Source organism: Pseudophryne corroboree, unplaced genomic scaffold (genome assembly GCF_028390025.1).
Source record: "Pseudophryne corroboree isolate aPseCor3 unplaced genomic scaffold, aPseCor3.hap2 scaffold_603, whole genome shotgun sequence".
NCBI classification, from domain to species: domain Eukaryota; kingdom Metazoa; phylum Chordata; class Amphibia; order Anura; family Myobatrachidae; genus Pseudophryne; species Pseudophryne corroboree.
In genome coordinates, this window is record NW_026970200.1 from 305,232 (window position 1) to 323,039 (window position 17,808).

General features: G+C 49.5%; 1 protein-coding gene across 3 annotated transcripts in view; it reads left to right on the top strand.

The window, feature by feature from the left end:
- LOC135035408 (zinc finger protein ZFP2-like) overlaps positions 1–17,808 on the top strand; it is a 45,506-nt gene that overhangs the window by 11,368 nt on the left and 16,330 nt on the right. For 2 of the 3 annotated variants that reach the window (XM_063954335.1, XM_063954336.1), the window contains exons 4-6: positions 4,547–4,670; positions 4,789–4,886; positions 5,027–5,381. In XM_063954335.1, the coding sequence (XP_063810405.1) occupies positions 4,547–4,670; positions 4,789–4,886; positions 5,027–5,381 (577 nt within the window). The remainder of the gene's footprint in view (positions 1–4,546; positions 4,671–4,788; positions 4,887–5,026; positions 5,382–17,808) is intronic. The other variant, XM_063954337.1, reaches the window with a different exon arrangement.

Sequence of the window (17,808 nt, forward strand, 5' to 3'; positions counted from 1 at the left end):
GACTGCTGGGATTGGGACATTATAAGGTAACACCAGGGGACGTGTCTGGGGGATGACTGGATAGGTGACTGCTGGGAATGGGACACTATACAGTAACACCGGTGGATGTGTCTGGGTGATGACTGGAGAGGTGACTGCCAGGAATGGGGCATTATACAGTAACACCATGGGATGTGTCTGGGTGATGACTGGAGAGGTGACTGCTGGGAATGGGACACTATACAGTTACACCGGGTGATGACTGGAGAGGTGACTGCCGGGAATGGGACATTATACAGTAACACCGTGGGACGTGTCTGGGTGATGACTGGAGAGGTGACTGCTGGGAATGGGACATTATACTGTAACACCAGGGGATGTGTCTGGGTGATGACTGGAGAGGTGACTGCTGGGATTGGGACATTATAAGGTAACACCAGGGGACGTGTCTGGGGGATGACTGGATAGGTGACTGCTGGGAATGGGACACTATACAGTAACACCGGGGGATGTGTCTGGATGATGACTGGAGAGGTGACTGCTGGGAATGGGACATTTTACAGTAACACCAGGGGATGTGTCTGGGTGATGACTTGAGAGGTGTCTACTGGGTTTGGGACAGTATACAGTAACACCGGTGAACGTGTGTGGGTGATGACTGGAGAGGTGACTGCTGGGAATGAGGAATTATACAGTAACACCAGGGGATGTGTATGGTTGATGACTGGAGAGGTGACTGCTGGGAATGGGGCATTATACAGTAACACCATGTGATGTGTCTGGGTGATGACTGGAGAGGTGACTGCTGGGAATGGGACACTATACAGTAACACCGGGGGATGTGTGTGGGTGATGACTGGAGAGGTGACTGCCGGGAATGGGACATTATACAGTAACACCGTGGGACGTGTCTGGGTGATGACTGGAGAGGTGACTGCTGGGAATGGGACATTATACTGTAACACCAGGGGATGTTTCTGGGTGATGACTGGAGAGGTGACTGCTGGGAATGGCACATTATACAGTAACACCAGGGAATGTGCCTGGGTGATGACTGGAGAGGTGACTGCTGGGAATGGGACATTATACAGTAACACCGTGGGATGTGTCCGGGTGATGACTGGAGAGGTGACTGCCGGGAATGGGACATTATACAGTAACACCAGGGGACGTGTCTGGGTGATGACTGGAGAGGTGACTGCTGGGAACTGGATATATACAGTAACACCGTGGGATGTGTCCGGGTGATGACTGGAGAGGTGACTGCCGGGAATGGGACATTATACAGTAAGACCGGGGGATGTCTCTTGGTGATGACTGGAGAGGTGACTGCTGGGATTGGGACATTATAAGGTAACACCAGGGGACGTGTCTGGGGGATGACTGGATAGGTGACTGCTGGGAATGGGACACTATACAGTAACACCGGGGGATGTGTCTGGGTGATGACTGGAGAGGTGACTGCTGGGAATGGGACATTATACTGTAACACCAGGGGATGTGTCTGGGTGAAGACTGGAGAGGTGACTGCTGGGAATGGGACATTATACAGTAACACCAGGGGATGTGTCTGGGTGATGACTGGAGAGGTGACTGCTGGGAATGGGACATTATACAGTAACACCAGGGGATGTGTCTGGGTGAAGACTGGAGAGGTGACTGCTGGGAATGGCACATTATACAGTAACACCAGGGAATGAGTCTGGGTGATGACTGGAGAGGTGACTGCTGGGAATGGGACATTATACGGTAACACCAGGGGACATGGCTGGGTGATGACTGGATAGGTGACTGCTGGGAATGGGGCATTATACAGTAACACCAGGGAACTTGTGTGGGTGATGACTGGAGAGGTGACTGCTGGGAATGGGGCATTATACAGTAACACCAGGGAATGTGTCTGTGTGATGACTGGAGAGATGACTGCTGGGAATGGGACATTATACAGTAACACCAGGGGATGTGTCTGGGTGATGACTGGAGAGGTGACTGCTGGGAATGGGACACTATACAGTAACACCGGGGGATGTGTCTGGGTGATGACTGGTGAGGTGACTGCTGGAAATGGGACATTATACAGTAACACCAGGGGATGTTTCTGGGTGATGACTGGAGAGGTGACTGCTGGGAATGGCACATTATACAGTAACACCAGGGAATGAGTCTGGGTGATGACTGGAGAGGTGACTGCTGGGAATGGGACATTATACAGTAACACCAGGGGATGTGTCTGGGTGAAGACTGGAGAGGTGACTGCTGGGAATGGCACATTATACAGTAACACCAGGGAATGAGTCTGGGTGATGACTGGAGAGGTGACTGCTGGGAATGGGACATTATACGGTAACACCAGGGGACATGGCTGGGTGATGACTGGATAGGTGACTGCTGGGAATGGGGCATTATACAGTAACACCAGGGGACTTGTCTGGATGATGACTGGAGAGGTGACTGCAGGGAATTGGACATTATACAGTAACACCGGGGGCGTGTCTGGATGATGACTGGAGAGGTGACTGCAGGGAACTGTATATATACAGTTAAACCGGGGGATGTGTCTGGGTGATGACTGGAGAGGTGACTGCTGGGAATGGGGCATTATACAGTAACACCAGGGGACGTGTCTGGGTGATGACTGGAGAGGTGACTGCTGGGAATGGGGCATTATACAGTAACACCAGGGGACGTGTCTGGGTGAAGACTGGAGAGGTGACTGCTGGGAATGGGACATTATACAGTAACACCATGGGATGTGTCTGGGTGATGACTGGAGAGGTGACTGCTGGGAATGGGACACTATACAGTAACACCGGGGGATGTGTCTGGGTGATGACTGGTGAGGTGACTGCTGGAAATGGGACATTATACAGTAACACCAGGGGATGTTTCTGGGTGATGACTGGAGAGGTGACTGCTGGGAATGGCACATTATACAGTAACACCAGGGAATGAGTCTGGGTGATGACTGGAGAGGTGACTGCTGGGAATGGGACATTATACAGTAACACCAGGGGATGTGTCTGGGTGAAGACTGGAGAGGTGACTGCTGGGAATGGGACATTAAACAGTAACACCAGGGAATGAGTCTGGGTGATGACTGGAGAGGTGACTGCTGGGAATGGGACATTATACGGTAACACCAGGGGACATGGCTGGGTGATGACTGGATAGGTGACTGCTGGGAATGGGGCATTATACAGTAACACCAGGGGACTTGTCTGGATGATGACTGGAGAGGTGACTGCAGGGAATTGGACATTATACAGTAACACCGGGGGCGTGTCTGGATGATGACTGGAGAGGTGACTGCTGGGAACTGTATATATACAGTTAAACCGGGGGATGTGTCTGGGTGATGACTGGAGAGGTGACTGCTGGGAATGGGGCATTATACAGTAACACCAGAGGACGTGTCTGGGTGATGACTGGAGAGGTGACTGCTGGGAATGGGGCATTATACAGTAACACCAGGGGACGTGTCTGGGCGATGACTGGAGAGGTGACTGCTGGGAATGGGGCATTATACAGTAACACCAGGGAACGTGTCTGAGTGATGACTGGAGATGTGACTGCCGGGAATGGTACATTATACAGTAACACCAGGGGATGTGTCTGGGTGATGACTGGAGAGGTGACTGCCAGGAATGGGGCATTATACAGTAACACCAGGGGATGTGTCTGGGTGATGACTGGAGAGGTGACTGCTGGGAATGGGACATTATACAGTAACACCAGGGGATGTGTCTGGGTGATTACTGGAGAGGTGACTGCCAGGAATGGGGCATTATACAGTAACACCAGGGGAAGTGTCTGGGTGATGCCTGGAGAGGTGACTGCTGGGAATGGGACATTATACAGTAACACCAGGGGATGTGTCTGGGTGATGACTGGAGAGGTGACTGCCAGGAATGGGGCATTATACAGTAACACCAGGGGATGTGTCTGGGTGATGACTGGAGAGGTGACTGCTGGGAATGGGACATTATACAGTAACACCAGGGGATGTGTCTGGGTGATTACTGGAGAGGTGACTGCCAGGAATGGGGCATTATACAGTAACACCAGGGGAAGTGTCTGGGTGATGCCTGGAGAGGTGACTGCTGGGAATGGGACATTATACAGTAACACCAGGGGATGTGTCTGGGTGATAACTGGAGAGGTGACTGCTGGGAATGGGACATTATACAGTAACACCAGGGGATGTGTCTGGGTGATGACTGGAGAGGTGACTGCTGGGAATGGGACATTATACAGTAACACCAGGGTATGTGTCTGGGTGATTACTGGAGAGGTGACTGCTGGGAATGGGGCATTTTACAGTAACACCGGGGGATGTGTCTGGGTGATTACTGGAGAGGTGACTGCCAGGAATGGGGCATTATACAGTAACACCAGGGGATGTGTCTGGGTGATGCATGGAGATGTGACTGCTGGGAATGGGACATTATACAGTAACACCAGGGGATGTGTCTGGTTGATGACTGGAGAGGTGACTGCTGGGAATGGAGCATTATACAGTAACACCAGGGGATGTGTGTGGTGATGACTGTATCACTGTTTGTGTCAGGTTCCTATAAGGTGTCAAGATGTCACTGTCTATATCTCCATGCAGAAGGGGGAGTATATAGAGGAACACAGCGGTCTGTACAAGGACGTGATGATGGAGAATCACCGGCCCCTCACATCACTGGGTAAGAGGAGACTGTCATGTATTGTACAGGGGAGAGCAGGTATGGGGGCTCCTATATACACACATCACCTGATAATCACATATATACAGTGTACTCAGTCACTGTGTGTCTCCTACAGATGGGCCCAGTAACAGAGATACCCCAGAGAGATGTCCCCGTCCTCTGTATTCCCAGGATTGTACAGAGGAGAATCACAGGATCCCACAGGAGGATCAGGTAGGTGGGATTTAGGGTCTCACCCAAATTGACTGTCACTATATAATGTGTAGAGCAGCTGTGTGTGCCATTATATTTGGATTGTTTAATCTATTACGGAAATCATCAATTTTACAATCTTTTATTGATGGTTTACATAGGGTGAAGCCCAATTAAATAATATCAAAGTCAAAGATACAGAGGGAGAAGAAGAGACGTATGTGACTGATATAAAGGCAGAAGATATAGAGGGAGAAGAAGAGACGTATGTGACTGATATAAAGGCAGAAGATATAGAGGGAGATGAAGAGACGTATGTGACTGATATAAAGGCAGAAGATATAGAGGGAGAAGAAGAGACGTATGTGACTGATATGAAGGCAGAAGATATAGAGGGAGAAGAAGAGACGTATGTGACTGATATGAAGGCAGAAGATATAGAGGGAGAAGAAGAGACGTATGTGAGGGGAGATCAGCAGTGTAAGGAGGAGGAGATCCCTACAGATATCAGCACAGGTGAGTAATAAACACTTATTACAGTAAAGAGTCACATATTCTCCTTTCTCAGTCACTACAGCAATCTCTTATACTACACCCTCCTCTGTCAGTACAAACTAATGAGGAATTAGTTTTTTCCTAGTGGGGGAGTCTGGAGCCATCGCCTCTATTATACTCCTGCTCTCCCCTCACATCATGTCACTGTGTGTTACCAGCCCAGAGATCTGACCAGTCTCCTCCCCACACACTCTGGTGTATCTCATACATCAGGAGCCATCAGCCTCTATTATACTCCTGCTCTCCCCCTCACATCATGTCACTGTGTGTTACCAGCCCAGAGATCTGACCAGTCTCCTCCCCACACTCTGGTGTATATCATACATCAGGAGACATCAGCCCCTATTATACTCCTGCTCTCCCCTCACATCATGTCACTGTGTGTTACCAGCCCAGAGATCTGACCAGTCTTCTCCCCACACTCTCTGGTGTATCTCATACATCAGCAGCCATCGGCCCCTATTATACTCCTGCTCTCCCCTCACATCATGTCACTGTGTGTTACCAGCCCAGATATCTGACCAGTCTCCTCCCCACACTCTCTGGTGTATCTCATACATGAGGAGACATCAGCACCTATTATACTCCTGCTCTCCCCCTCACATCATGTCACTGTGTGTTACCAGCCCAGAGATCTGACCAGTCTCCCCCCACACTCTCTGGTGTATCTCATACATCAGGAGCCATCAGCCCCTATTATACTCCTGCTCTCCCCCTCACATCATGTCACTGTGTGTTACCAGCCCAGAGATCTGACCAGTCTCCTCCCCACACTCTCTGGTGTATCTCATACATCAGTAGCCATCAGCCCCTAATATACTCCTGCTCTCCCCTCACAACATGTCACTGTGTGTTACCAGCCCAGAGATCTGACCAGTCTCCTCCCCACACTCTCTGGTGTATCTCATACATGAGGAGACATCAGCACCTATTATACTCCTGCTCTCCCCTCACATCATGTCACTGTGTGTCACCAGCCCAGAGATCTGACCAGTCTCCTCCCCACACTCTCTGGTGTATCTCATACATCAGGAGCCATCAGCCCCTATTATACTCCTGCTCTCCCCCTCACATCATATCACTGTGTGTTACCAGCCCAGAGATCTGACCAGTCACCTCCCCACACTCTCTGGTGTATCTCATACATGAGAAGACATCAGCACCTATTATACTCCTGCTCTCCCCTCACATCATGTCACTGTGTGTTACCAGCCCAGAGATCTGACCAGTCTCCCCCCACACTCTCTGGTGTATCTCATACATCAGGAGCCATCAGCCCCTATTATACTCCTGCTCTCCCCCTCACATCATGTCACTGTGTGTCACCAGCCCAGAGATCTGACCAGTCTCCTCCCCACACTCTCTGGTATATCTCATACATCAGGAGCCATCAGCCCCTATTATACTCCTGCTCTCCCCTCACATCATGTCACTGTGTGTCACCAGAAGCCATACTGTGTGCTAGCAGTACCTCCTCCTATGGTATTACATGCCCTGGGAGTGTCCCTGTTAGCACACGCCAGTCTATGTATAATCCACTTTTCTCTGACGTCCTAAGTGGATGCTGGGGACTCCGTCAGGACTATGGGGATTAGCGGCTCCGCAGGAGACAGGGCACAAAAATAAAAGCTTTATGACTAGCTGGTGTGCACTGGCTCCTCCCCCTATGACCCTCCTCCAAGCCTCAGTTAAGATTTCTGTGCCCGAACGAGAAGGGTGCAATCTAGGTGGCTCTCCTGAGCTGCTTAGAGTAAAAGTTAGACTTAGGTTTTTTTATTTTCAGTGAGACCTGCTGGCAACAGGCTCACTGCATCGAGGGACTAAGGGGAGAAGAAGCGAACTCACCTGCGTGCAGAGTGGATTGGGCTTCTTGGCTACTGGACATTAGCTCCAGAGGGACGATTCAGAGGGATCTTTCTGTGAGTACCGGGGGTGAGACCCCCTCCCTGTGTATATATAGTGATACTGCTCTGTATGTATCCAGCTGGGGTCCCCTACCCCCATCTTGGCTGTGCATTGGGTTACATGCTTCCCAGGTTGCAGGTGTAGTTTTAGGCTGGCTCAGTTTTTTCATTAACGTTAAAGTAACAGTGATGTAATTAGGTGTAAATGGAGCGGATTTTTAATTGGGGGTACTATTGTGTCAAAGTCAGAAAAATATCCCCATACACACTGCCATATTTGCACCGCACACTGGTCCGCGCTGCGCATGCGTACGCTCTCCCGTGAAGGCGCATACCCGCAATAGCGTGCACCCGCGGGCGCACGGTATGCGTATTTACGGTAGAGTTTATGTAGTCGTAGCGTGCGACTCATTCGTTACATATTTTCACAATTAATGTAGTTTGTAGATCATGGTCCCTTTGATAGATTCTGAAAGTTTGGTTAATATAGAATGTCCCTGAGCAGAGGAATCCCTCTTTGTATTGTACGAAGGGTCTAACAGGAATCATACAGCAGTGTTTGGTACCCATCGGAAGAGTATTTAATTAGCGATATTCCGGTGTTGGTTTGGAGCGTATTAATCGCTCGTGCGAATAGTTATGGACATAAGAAGTTATGTCCATTTTATTTGTTCTTACTTAGTCATGCATCTGAACAGTTGGAGACAGGCATCAGTGGGTCTCAAATGGCTCTTTGACCTCAGAGATCCCCCAAACAATAGTTTGCATGTTAAGAGGGCCTCATATCTACACATGCATAAGGTAAACACAGGAATAGTAATTGAAGATCAATTGTACTCCAAATCAGTATCTTTCCCGCAGACGGAGTACAATAGCCTTTAATTACACTGAGCTTTGAGACTCAATGAGGAGGGCCAACACCTGTGTTTACAAATGGGGCTGGATTTGTATACAGGAGAATGAGGGCTGAGATGTCATTGTCTCAACTGAAAGTGGACATCATGAATATAGAACAGAACCCAGACAGGATTCTGTTTTGTATTCGTCAAACAATAGCTCTCCAGAAGACAGGAATGTGTTGGTCATCACCCATTGTGTTGCATAAACAAGGCCACTGATACAACACAGCCCACCTGTATGAATCAACCTATGACCTTTGTTATAATGCGAAGCCGAATTCCTGCGTCCAATGGACAATGAGATTGTAGGGACCATTAGATTGCATTGTGTGAGTAGCATAAAAGACGGGCCTGTGGCATCCAGCTTTCACTTCTCATCAAACGGTTCTCAATGCTGATAATCGGGAAGCTGGCTGTCCAGAAGCGCTTGCGATCGTTACCCTTGTGCGTAAGTTTCTCTCCGTAATCATATTGTCTTACTGTGAGCCAATCTCTCTCTCTCTCCGTCTCTCTCTCTCTTTCCCTTCTCTTTCTCTCGTATCTCCCATTGACTAGTATTGTATTGTATTGTATTAGATCAGCATAGTATTGTATTGTATTTCTTGTATAGTTATTTGGTTAGGAAGTCTCTATTATATTGTAGTGTATCATTTGTACTGTTATCCCCTTTTACAAGTATATTAGATATAATACAGTTAATAGGCTTTGGACCCTAAACCAGTATCTGTGTATTGTCTATAGTTTTAAGTGTTCACTTGAGCGTCGGTGACGCTCAAGCAGCTTTGTAGTTAGTCAGGTTACACAAGGTTGCACTTACACCCTGTATTCACATTAAGGTATTCTGTGTATTTCATTGATAAGGTTTAGACATAAAGGTATAGCGTTGTGAGCGTCTGCGCCGCTGGTGATCTCCTTGTGGTCTCGAGCGTCCGCTACGCCATAGCGAATCAGTACTCTAGTCATAGCCAATAACGTGCTGTCCTGTGATCGCTGGGCCGTGAGCGAACGTGACGCTTGAGCGTCTCGCCTACGGCTGAGCGATCGTTACGCAACCAGCGTACCCGTACGGTACTTCTTAAGTAAACAGCGTACAGTGTTCTTAGACTTCATAAAGGGTTGTTTATACGACAAAGGAATTCTGCTTTGTTAATTGTGTGGCCACGCCCCTTCTTGGTGAGGCCACACCCCCTTCTGCGGCGCGCACCTACGGCGCGCAGGTGATAAAGGGGGTGAGTTCCCCCACCTCTCCAGGACCACTTTAAGCCCTGGTGGTCAGGTTATGCGGATTCCAAACGGCACATGGAAGTATTGCCGTTTAAAGGGGAGGAGTTATTTGCGGTCGGTCTTTCGGACCTGGTGGCCACAGCAACAGCTGGAAAATCCACGTTTTTACCCCAACTCACCTCTCAGCAGAAAAAGACACTGTCTTTTCAGCCTCAGTCCTTTCGTCCCCATAAGGGCAAGCGGGCAAAAGGCCAGTCCTATCTGCCCCGGGGTAGAGGAAAGGGAAAAAGACTGCAGCAGACAGCCTCTTCCCAGGAACAGAAGGCCTCCACCGCTTCTGCCAAGTCCTCAGCATGACGCTGGGGCCTTACAAGCGGACTCAGGTGCGGTGGGGGGTCGTCTCAAGAGTTTCTGCGCGCAGTGGGCTCACTCGCAAGTGGACCCCTGGATCCTACAGGTAGTATCCCAGGGGTACAGATTGGAATTCGAGATGTTTCCCCCTCGCAGGTTCCTGAAGTCTGCTTTACCAACGTCTCCCTCCGACAGGGAGGCAGTATTGGAAGCAATTCACAAGCTGTATTCCCAGCAGGTGATAATCAAAGTTCCCCTCCTACAACAGGGAAAGGGGTATTATTCCACACTATTTGTGGTACCGAAGCCAGACGGCTCGGTGAGACCTATTCTAAATCTGAAATCTTTGAACACTTACATACAAAGGTTCAAATTCAAGATGGAGTCACTCAGAGCAGTGATAGCGAACCTGGAAGAAGGGGACTATATGGTGTCCCTGGACATCAAGGATGCTTACCTTCATGTCCCAATTTGCCCTTCTCACCAAGGGTACCTCAGGTTCGTAGTACAGAACTGTCATTATCAGTTTTAGACGCTGCCGTTTGGATTGTCCACGGCACCCCGGGTCTTTACCAAGGTAATGGCCGAAATGATGATTCTTCTTCGAAGAAAAGGCGTCTTAATTATCCCTTACTTGGACGATCTCCTGATAAGGGCAAAGTCCAGGGAACAGTTGGAGGTCGGAGTAGCATTATCTCGGGTACTGCTACAACAGCACGGGTGGATTCTAAATATTCCAAAATCGCAGCTGATCCCGACGACACGTCTGCTGTTCCTAGGGATGATTCTGGACACAGTCCAGAAAAAGGTGTTTCTCCCGGAGGAGAAAGCCAGGGAGTTATCCGAGCTAGTCAGGAACCTCCTAAAACCAGGAAAAGTGTCAGTGCATCATTGCACAAGGGTCCTGGGAAAAATGGTGGCTTCTTACGAAGCGATTCCATTCGGCAGATTTCACGCAAGAACTTTTCAGTGGGATCTGCTGGACAAATGGTCCGGATCGCATCTTCAGATGCATCAGCGGATAACCCTGTCTCCGAGGACAAGGGTGTCTCTTCTGTGGTGGCTGCAGAGTGCTCATCTACTAGAGGGCATTCAGGATTGGATCCTGGTGACCACGGATGCCAGCCTGAGAGGCTGGGGAGCAGTCACACAGGGAAGAAATTTCCAGGGAACATGGTCAAGTCTAGAGACTTTTCTCCACATAAATATACTGGAGCTAAGGGCAATTTACAATGCTCTATGCCTAGCAAGACCTCTGCTTCAAGGTCAGCCGGTGCTGATCCAGTCGGACAACATCACGGCAGTCGCCCACGTAAACAGACAGGGCGGCACAAGAAGCAGGAGGGCAATGGCAGAAGCTGCAAGGATTCTCCGCTGGGCGGAAAATCATGTGATAGCACTGTCAGCAGTGTTCATTCCGGGAGTGGACAACTGGGAAGCAGACTTCCTCAGCAGGCACGATCTCCACCCGGGAGAGTGGGGACTTCACCCAGAAGTCTTCCACATGATTGTGAACCGTTGGGAAAGACCAAAGGTGGACATGATGGCGTCCCGCCTCAACAAAAAACTGGACAGGTATTGCGCCAGGTCAAGGGACCCTCAGGCAATAGCTGTGGATGCTCTGGTAACACCGTGGGTGTACCAGTCAGTGTATGTGTTCCCTCCTCTTCCTCTCATACCCAAAGTACTGAGAATTATAAGACGGAGAGGAGTAAGAACTATACTCGTGGCTCCGGATTGGCCAAGGAGGACTTGGTACCCGGAACTTCAAGAGATGCTCAAAGAGGACCCATGGCCTCTGCCGCTAAGAAGGGACTTGCTTCAGCAAGGACCCTGTCTGTTCCAAGACTTACTGCGGCTGCGTTTGACGGCATGGCGGTTGAACGCCGGATCCTAAGGGAAAAAGGCATTCCGGAAGAGGTCATACCTACCCTGGTCAAAGCCAGGAAGGAGGTGACCGCACAACATTATCACCGCATTTGGCGAAAATATGTGGCGTGGTGTGAGGCCAGGAAGGCCCCCACGGAGGAATTTCAACTGGGTCGATTCCTGCATTTCCTGCAAACAGGTGTGTCTATGGGCCTCAAATTGGGGTCCATTAAGGTTCAAATTTCGGCCCTGTCGATTTTCTTCCAGAAAGAATTGGCTTCAGTTCCTGAAGTCCAGACATTCGTGAAGGGTGTACTGCGTATACAACCCCCTTTTGTGCCTCCAGTGGCACCTTGGTATCTCAACGTAGTTCTGGGATTCCTCAAATCACATTGGTTTGAACCGCTCAAATCTGTGGATTTGAAATATCTCACATGGAAAGTGACCATGCTGTTGGCCCTGGCCTCGGCCAGGCGAGTGTCAGAATTGGCGGCTTTGTCTCACAAAAGCCCATATCTGATTTTCCATTCGGACAGGGCAGAACTGCGGACTCGTCCCCAGTTTCTCCCTAAGGTGGTGTCAGCATTTCACCTGAACCAACCTATTGTGGTGCCTGCGGCTACTAGGGACTTGGAGGACTCCAAGTTGCTGGACGTTGTCAGGGCCCTGAAAGTATATGTTTCCAGGACGGCTGGAGTCAGGAAAACTGACTCGCTGTTTATCGCTGTTTATCCTGTACGCACCCAACAAGCTGGGTGCTCCTGCTTCTAAGCAGACGATTGCGCGTTGGATTTGTAGTACAATTCAGCTTGCACATTCTGTGGCAGACATGCCACAGCCAAAATCTGTAAATGCCCATTCCACAAGGAAGGTGGGCTCATCTTGGGCGGATGCCCGAGGGGTCTCGGCTTTACAACTTTGCCGAGCTGCTACTTGGTCAGGGGCAAACACGTTTGAAAAATTCTACAAATTTGATACCCTGGCTGAGGAGGACCTGGAGTTCTCTCATTCGGTGCTGCAGAGTCATCCGCACTCTCCCGCCCGTTTGGGAGCTTTGGTATAATCCCCATGGTCCTGACGGAGTCCCCAGCATCCACTAGGACGTCAGAGAAAATAAGAATTTACTTACCGATAATTATATTTCTCGTAGTCCGTAGTGGATGCTGGGCGCCCATCCCAAGTGCGGATTGTCTGCAATACTTGTACATAGTTATTGTTACAAAAATCGGGTTGTTATTGTTGTGAGCCATCTTCTCAGAGGCTTCTCTGTTATCATGCTGTTAACTGGGTTCAGATCACAGGTTGTACAGTGTGATTGGTGTGGCTGGTATGAGTCTTACCCGGGATTCAAAATCCTTCCTTATTGTGTACGCTCGTCCGGGCACAGTATCCTAACTGAGGCTTGGAGGAGGGTCATAGGGGGAGGAGCCAGTGCACACCACCTAGTCCTAAAGCTTTTATTTTTGTGCCCTGTCTCCTGCGGAGCCGCTAATCCCCATGGTCCTGACGGAGTCCCCAGCATCCACTACGGACTACGAGAAATAGAATTATCGGTAAGTAAATTCTTATTATTTCCGGCATGGTGCGGCTGCTTGTTGGGGCACCGGCTCAGGGTTCCTCATGCCACATGATACAATGCTTTGGAAATATCTGGTGCAGCCCCTGTCATGTATCCACATGCTCCTGTAACAGCCGGCCTCAGGGAATTGGCTAATGACCGGCTCCTGTTACTGAGTTGGCAGCATCTGAGTCTTGCTACCGTCGTCTTAGGTATATAATACATTTATTGAGATTGTGTATGGGAACCAGCATTCAGAATCCTGCACATTCCCTGCTGATTACCTGTCCCCTGGCACTTGGATGACGGCCTTCTGATCCATGGCCTTAAGGGCACACCAATGGTTCCTAATGGAAGTATCTTCAGGAGCGTTCACGTCTAAGTAGGAGGACAGGGCCTCTTGCAAAATTCTGGTGCCTTCAGCATCCATTAATATATAATCCTGCAATCTCCAAGGTGGTAAAGGAGGAGTAGCGGGGAAAAGGCGACCTGGACCCTATCAGAGGGGTGTGATCAGACCATGAAATTACTGTCTTATGAAAAACTCAAGTGACCAGGTTCTGGGATACACTGTGATAAATATGGAGACTGACACAGGACATATTATAAAGGATAAGCATTTATTTCTCTAAGTTACAACAATGAGAACCTGCAAATAACAAGTTATACTCAGTTACAGTAATAGGAAGAACAAATTAGAATACTCAGCTCTTATCTCAGATGTTTCATGATCTGTTCCAGATGATGGTCATCGATTACGTAGTTTAAACAATACAGTCGCCCTCAGGGTCCCTCTTTAATAACTCTGTCTGAATTTATTAAACTGATGTGGGTTTATAGAAGTCTATATCCGCTGCAGACAGACCTAGCTTAGATCGGAACTGACCTGCTATGTGTAAGTCTCTAGGCTTTATACCTTGCAAAGATACGCTAACATTGTCTTACCAGATATTACATTCGGGGTCTGTGATGCTGGGTGCAGTAGTCATTCAGTATAACATCATTTCTCTGACGTCCTAGTGGATGCTGGGAACTCCGTAAGGACCATAGGGGAATAGCGGCTCCGCAGGAGACTGGGCACAAAAGTAAAAGCTTTATGACTAGCTGGTGTGCACTGGCTCCTCCCCCTATGACCCTCCTCCAAGCCTCAGTTAGATTTTTGTGCCCGAACGAGAAGGGTGCATGCTAGGTGGCTCTCCTGAGCTGCTTAGAGTAAAAGTTTAAATAGGTTTTTTTATTTTCAGTGAGTGCTGCTGGCAACAGGCTCACTGCATCGTGGGACTAAGGGGAGAAGAAGCGAACTCACCTGCGTGCAGAGTGGACTGGGCTTCTTGGCTACTGGACATTAGCTCCAGAGGGCCGATCACTGGTACAGCCTGGATGGGTCCCGGAGCTGCGCCGCCGGCCCCCTTACAGAGCCAGAAGAGCGAAGAGGTCCGGAGAAAGCGGCGGCAGAAGACGTTCCTGTCTTCAAATAAGGTAGCGCACAGCACTGCAGCTGTGCGCCATTGCTCTCAGCACACTTCACACTCTGGTCACTGAGGGTGCAGGGCGCTTGGGGGGGAGCGCCCTGAGATGCAATAAAACACTGAGAAAACCTTATATGGCTAAATAGATGCATCACATATAGCTCCTGGGCTATATGGATGCATTTAACCCCTGCCAGTTTTACTGAAAAAAGCGGGAGAAAAGGCCGCCGTGAAGGGGGCGGAGCCTATCTCCTCAGCACACAAGCGCCATTTTCCCTCACAGCTCCGCTGGAAGGACGGCTCCCTGACTCTCCCCTGCAGTCCTGCACTACAGAAACAGGGTACAACAAGAGAGGGGGGGCACTATTTGGCAGATAATACAATTACAGCAGCTATAGAAGGGAGAAACACTTATATAAGGTTATCCCTGTTTATATATAGCGCTCTGGTGTGTGCTGGCAAACTCTCCCTCTGTCTCCCCAAAGGGCTAGTGGGGTCCTGTTCTCTAGCAGAGCATTCCCTGTGTGTGTGCTGTGTGTCGGTACGATTGTGTCGACATGTATGAGGAGGAAAATGATGTGGAGGCGGAGCAATTGCCTGTTTTAGTGATGTCACCCCCTAGGGAGTCGACACCTGACTGGATGGTCGTATTTAAGGAGTTACGTGACAATGTCAGCACTTTGCAAAAAACTGTTGACGACATGAGACAGCCGGCAAATCAGTTAGTGCCTGTCCAAGCGTCTCAAACACCATCAGGGGCTCTAAAGCGCCCGTTACCTCAGATGGTCGACACAGACCCAGACACGGATACTGACTCCAGTGTCGACGGTGAGGAGACAAACGTAATGTCCAGTAGGGCCACACGTTACATGATTACGGCAATGAAGGAGGCGTTGAACATTTCTGATACTACAAGTACCACAAAAAAGGGTATTATGTGGGGTGTGAAAAAACTACCCGTAGTTTTTCCTGAATCAGATGAATTAAATGAAGTGTGTGATGATGCGTGGGTTTCCCCCGATAAAAAACTGCTGATTTCTAACAAATTATTGGCATTATACCCTTTCCCGCCAGAGGTTAGGGCCCGTTGGGAAACACCCCCTAGGGTAGATAAAGCGCTCACACGCTTATCAAAACAAGTGGCGTTACCGTCTCCTGAGACGGCCGCCCTCAAGGAACCAGCTGATAGAAGGCTGGAAAATATCCTAAAAGGTATATACACACATACTGGTGTTATACTGCGACCAGCAATCGCCTCAGCCTGGATGTGCAGCGCTGGAGTGGCTTGGTCGGATTCCCTGACTGAAAATATAGATACCCTGGAATTGCCGTATAAAGGGGAGGAGTTATTTGGGGTCGGTCTATCGGACCTGGTGGCCACGGCAACAGCTGGAAAATCCACCTTTTTACCCCAGGTCACCTCTCAACAGAAAAAGACACCGTCTTTTCAAACTCAGTCCTTTCGTTCCCATAAGAACAAGCGGGCAAAGGGCCACTCGTTTCTGCCCCGGGGCAGAGGAAGGGGAAAAAGACTGCACCAGGCAGCCTCTTCCCAGGAGCAGATGCCCTCCCCCGCTTCTGCCAAGTCTTCAGCATGACGCTGTGGCCTTACAGGCGGACTCAGGCACGGTGGGGGCCCGTCTCAAAAATTTCAAAGCGCAGTGGGCTCACTCGCAAGTGGATCCCTGGATACTGCAGGTAGTATCACAGGGGTACAAATTGGAATTCGAGACGTCTCCCCCTCGCCGTTTCCTGAAGTCTGCTCTACCAACGTCTCCCTCCGACAGGGAGGCAGTATTGGAAGCTATTCACAAGCTGTATGTCCAGCAGGTGATAATCAAGGTACCCCTCCTACAACAAGGAAAGGGGTATTATTCCACGCTGTTTGTGGTTCCACAGCCGGACGGCTCGGTGAGACCGATTTTAAATCTGAAATCATTGAACACTTACATAAAAAGGTTCAAATTCAAGATGGAGTCACTCAGGGCAGTGATAGCGAACCTGGAAGAAGGGGACTATATGGTGTCTCTGGACATAAAAGATGCTTATCTCCATGTCCCAATCTACCCTTCTCACCAGGGGTACCTCAGGTTTGTGGTACAAAACTGTCATTATCAGTTTCAGACGCTGCCGTTTGGATTGTCCACGGCACCCCGGGTCTTTACCAAGGTAATGGCCGAAATGATTCTTCTTCGAAGAAAAGGCGTTTTAATTATCCCTTACTTGGACGATCTCCTGATAAGGGCAAGGTCCAGGGAACAGTTAGAGGTCGGAGTTGCACTATCTCAGGTAGTGCTACGTCAGCACGGGTGAATTCTAAATATTCCAAAATCGCAGCTGATTCCAACAACACGTCTACTGTTCCTAGGGATGATTCTGGACACAGTCCAGAAAAAGGTGTTTCTCCCGGAGGAGAAGGCCAGGGAGTTATCCGAGCTAGTCAGGAACCTCCTAAAACCAGGCCAAGTGTCAGTGCATCAGTGCACGAGAGTCCTGGGAAAAATGGTGGCTTCTTACGAAGCGATTCCATTCGGAAGATTCCATGCAAGAGAGGTTCCTAAAGTCACATTGGTTTGAACCACTCACTACTGTGGACTTAAAATATCTCACATGGAAAGTGACAATGCTGTTAGCCCTGGCTTCAGCCAGGCGTGTCTCGGAATTGGCGGCTTTATCATATAAAAGCCCTTACCTAATTTTTCATACGGACAGGGCAGAATTGAGGACTCGTCCTCAATTTCTCCCTAAGGTGGTTTCAGCGTTTCACCTGAACCAGCCTATTGTGGTACCTGCAGCTACTAGGGACTTGGAGGACTCCAAGTTGCTGGACGTAGTCAGGGCCCTGAAAATATATGTTTCCAGGACGGCTGGAGTCAGAAAATCTGACTCGCTGTTTATTCTGTATGCACCCAACAAGCTGGGTGCTCCTGCTTCTAAGCAGACTATTGCTCGTTGGATTTGTAGTACAATTCACCTTGCACATTCTGTGGCAGGCCTGCCACAGCCAAAATCTGTAAATGCCCATTCCACAAGGAAGGTGGGCTCATCTTGGACGGCTGCCCGAGGGGTCTCGGCTTTACAACTTTGCCGAGCAGCTACTTGGTCAGGGGCAAA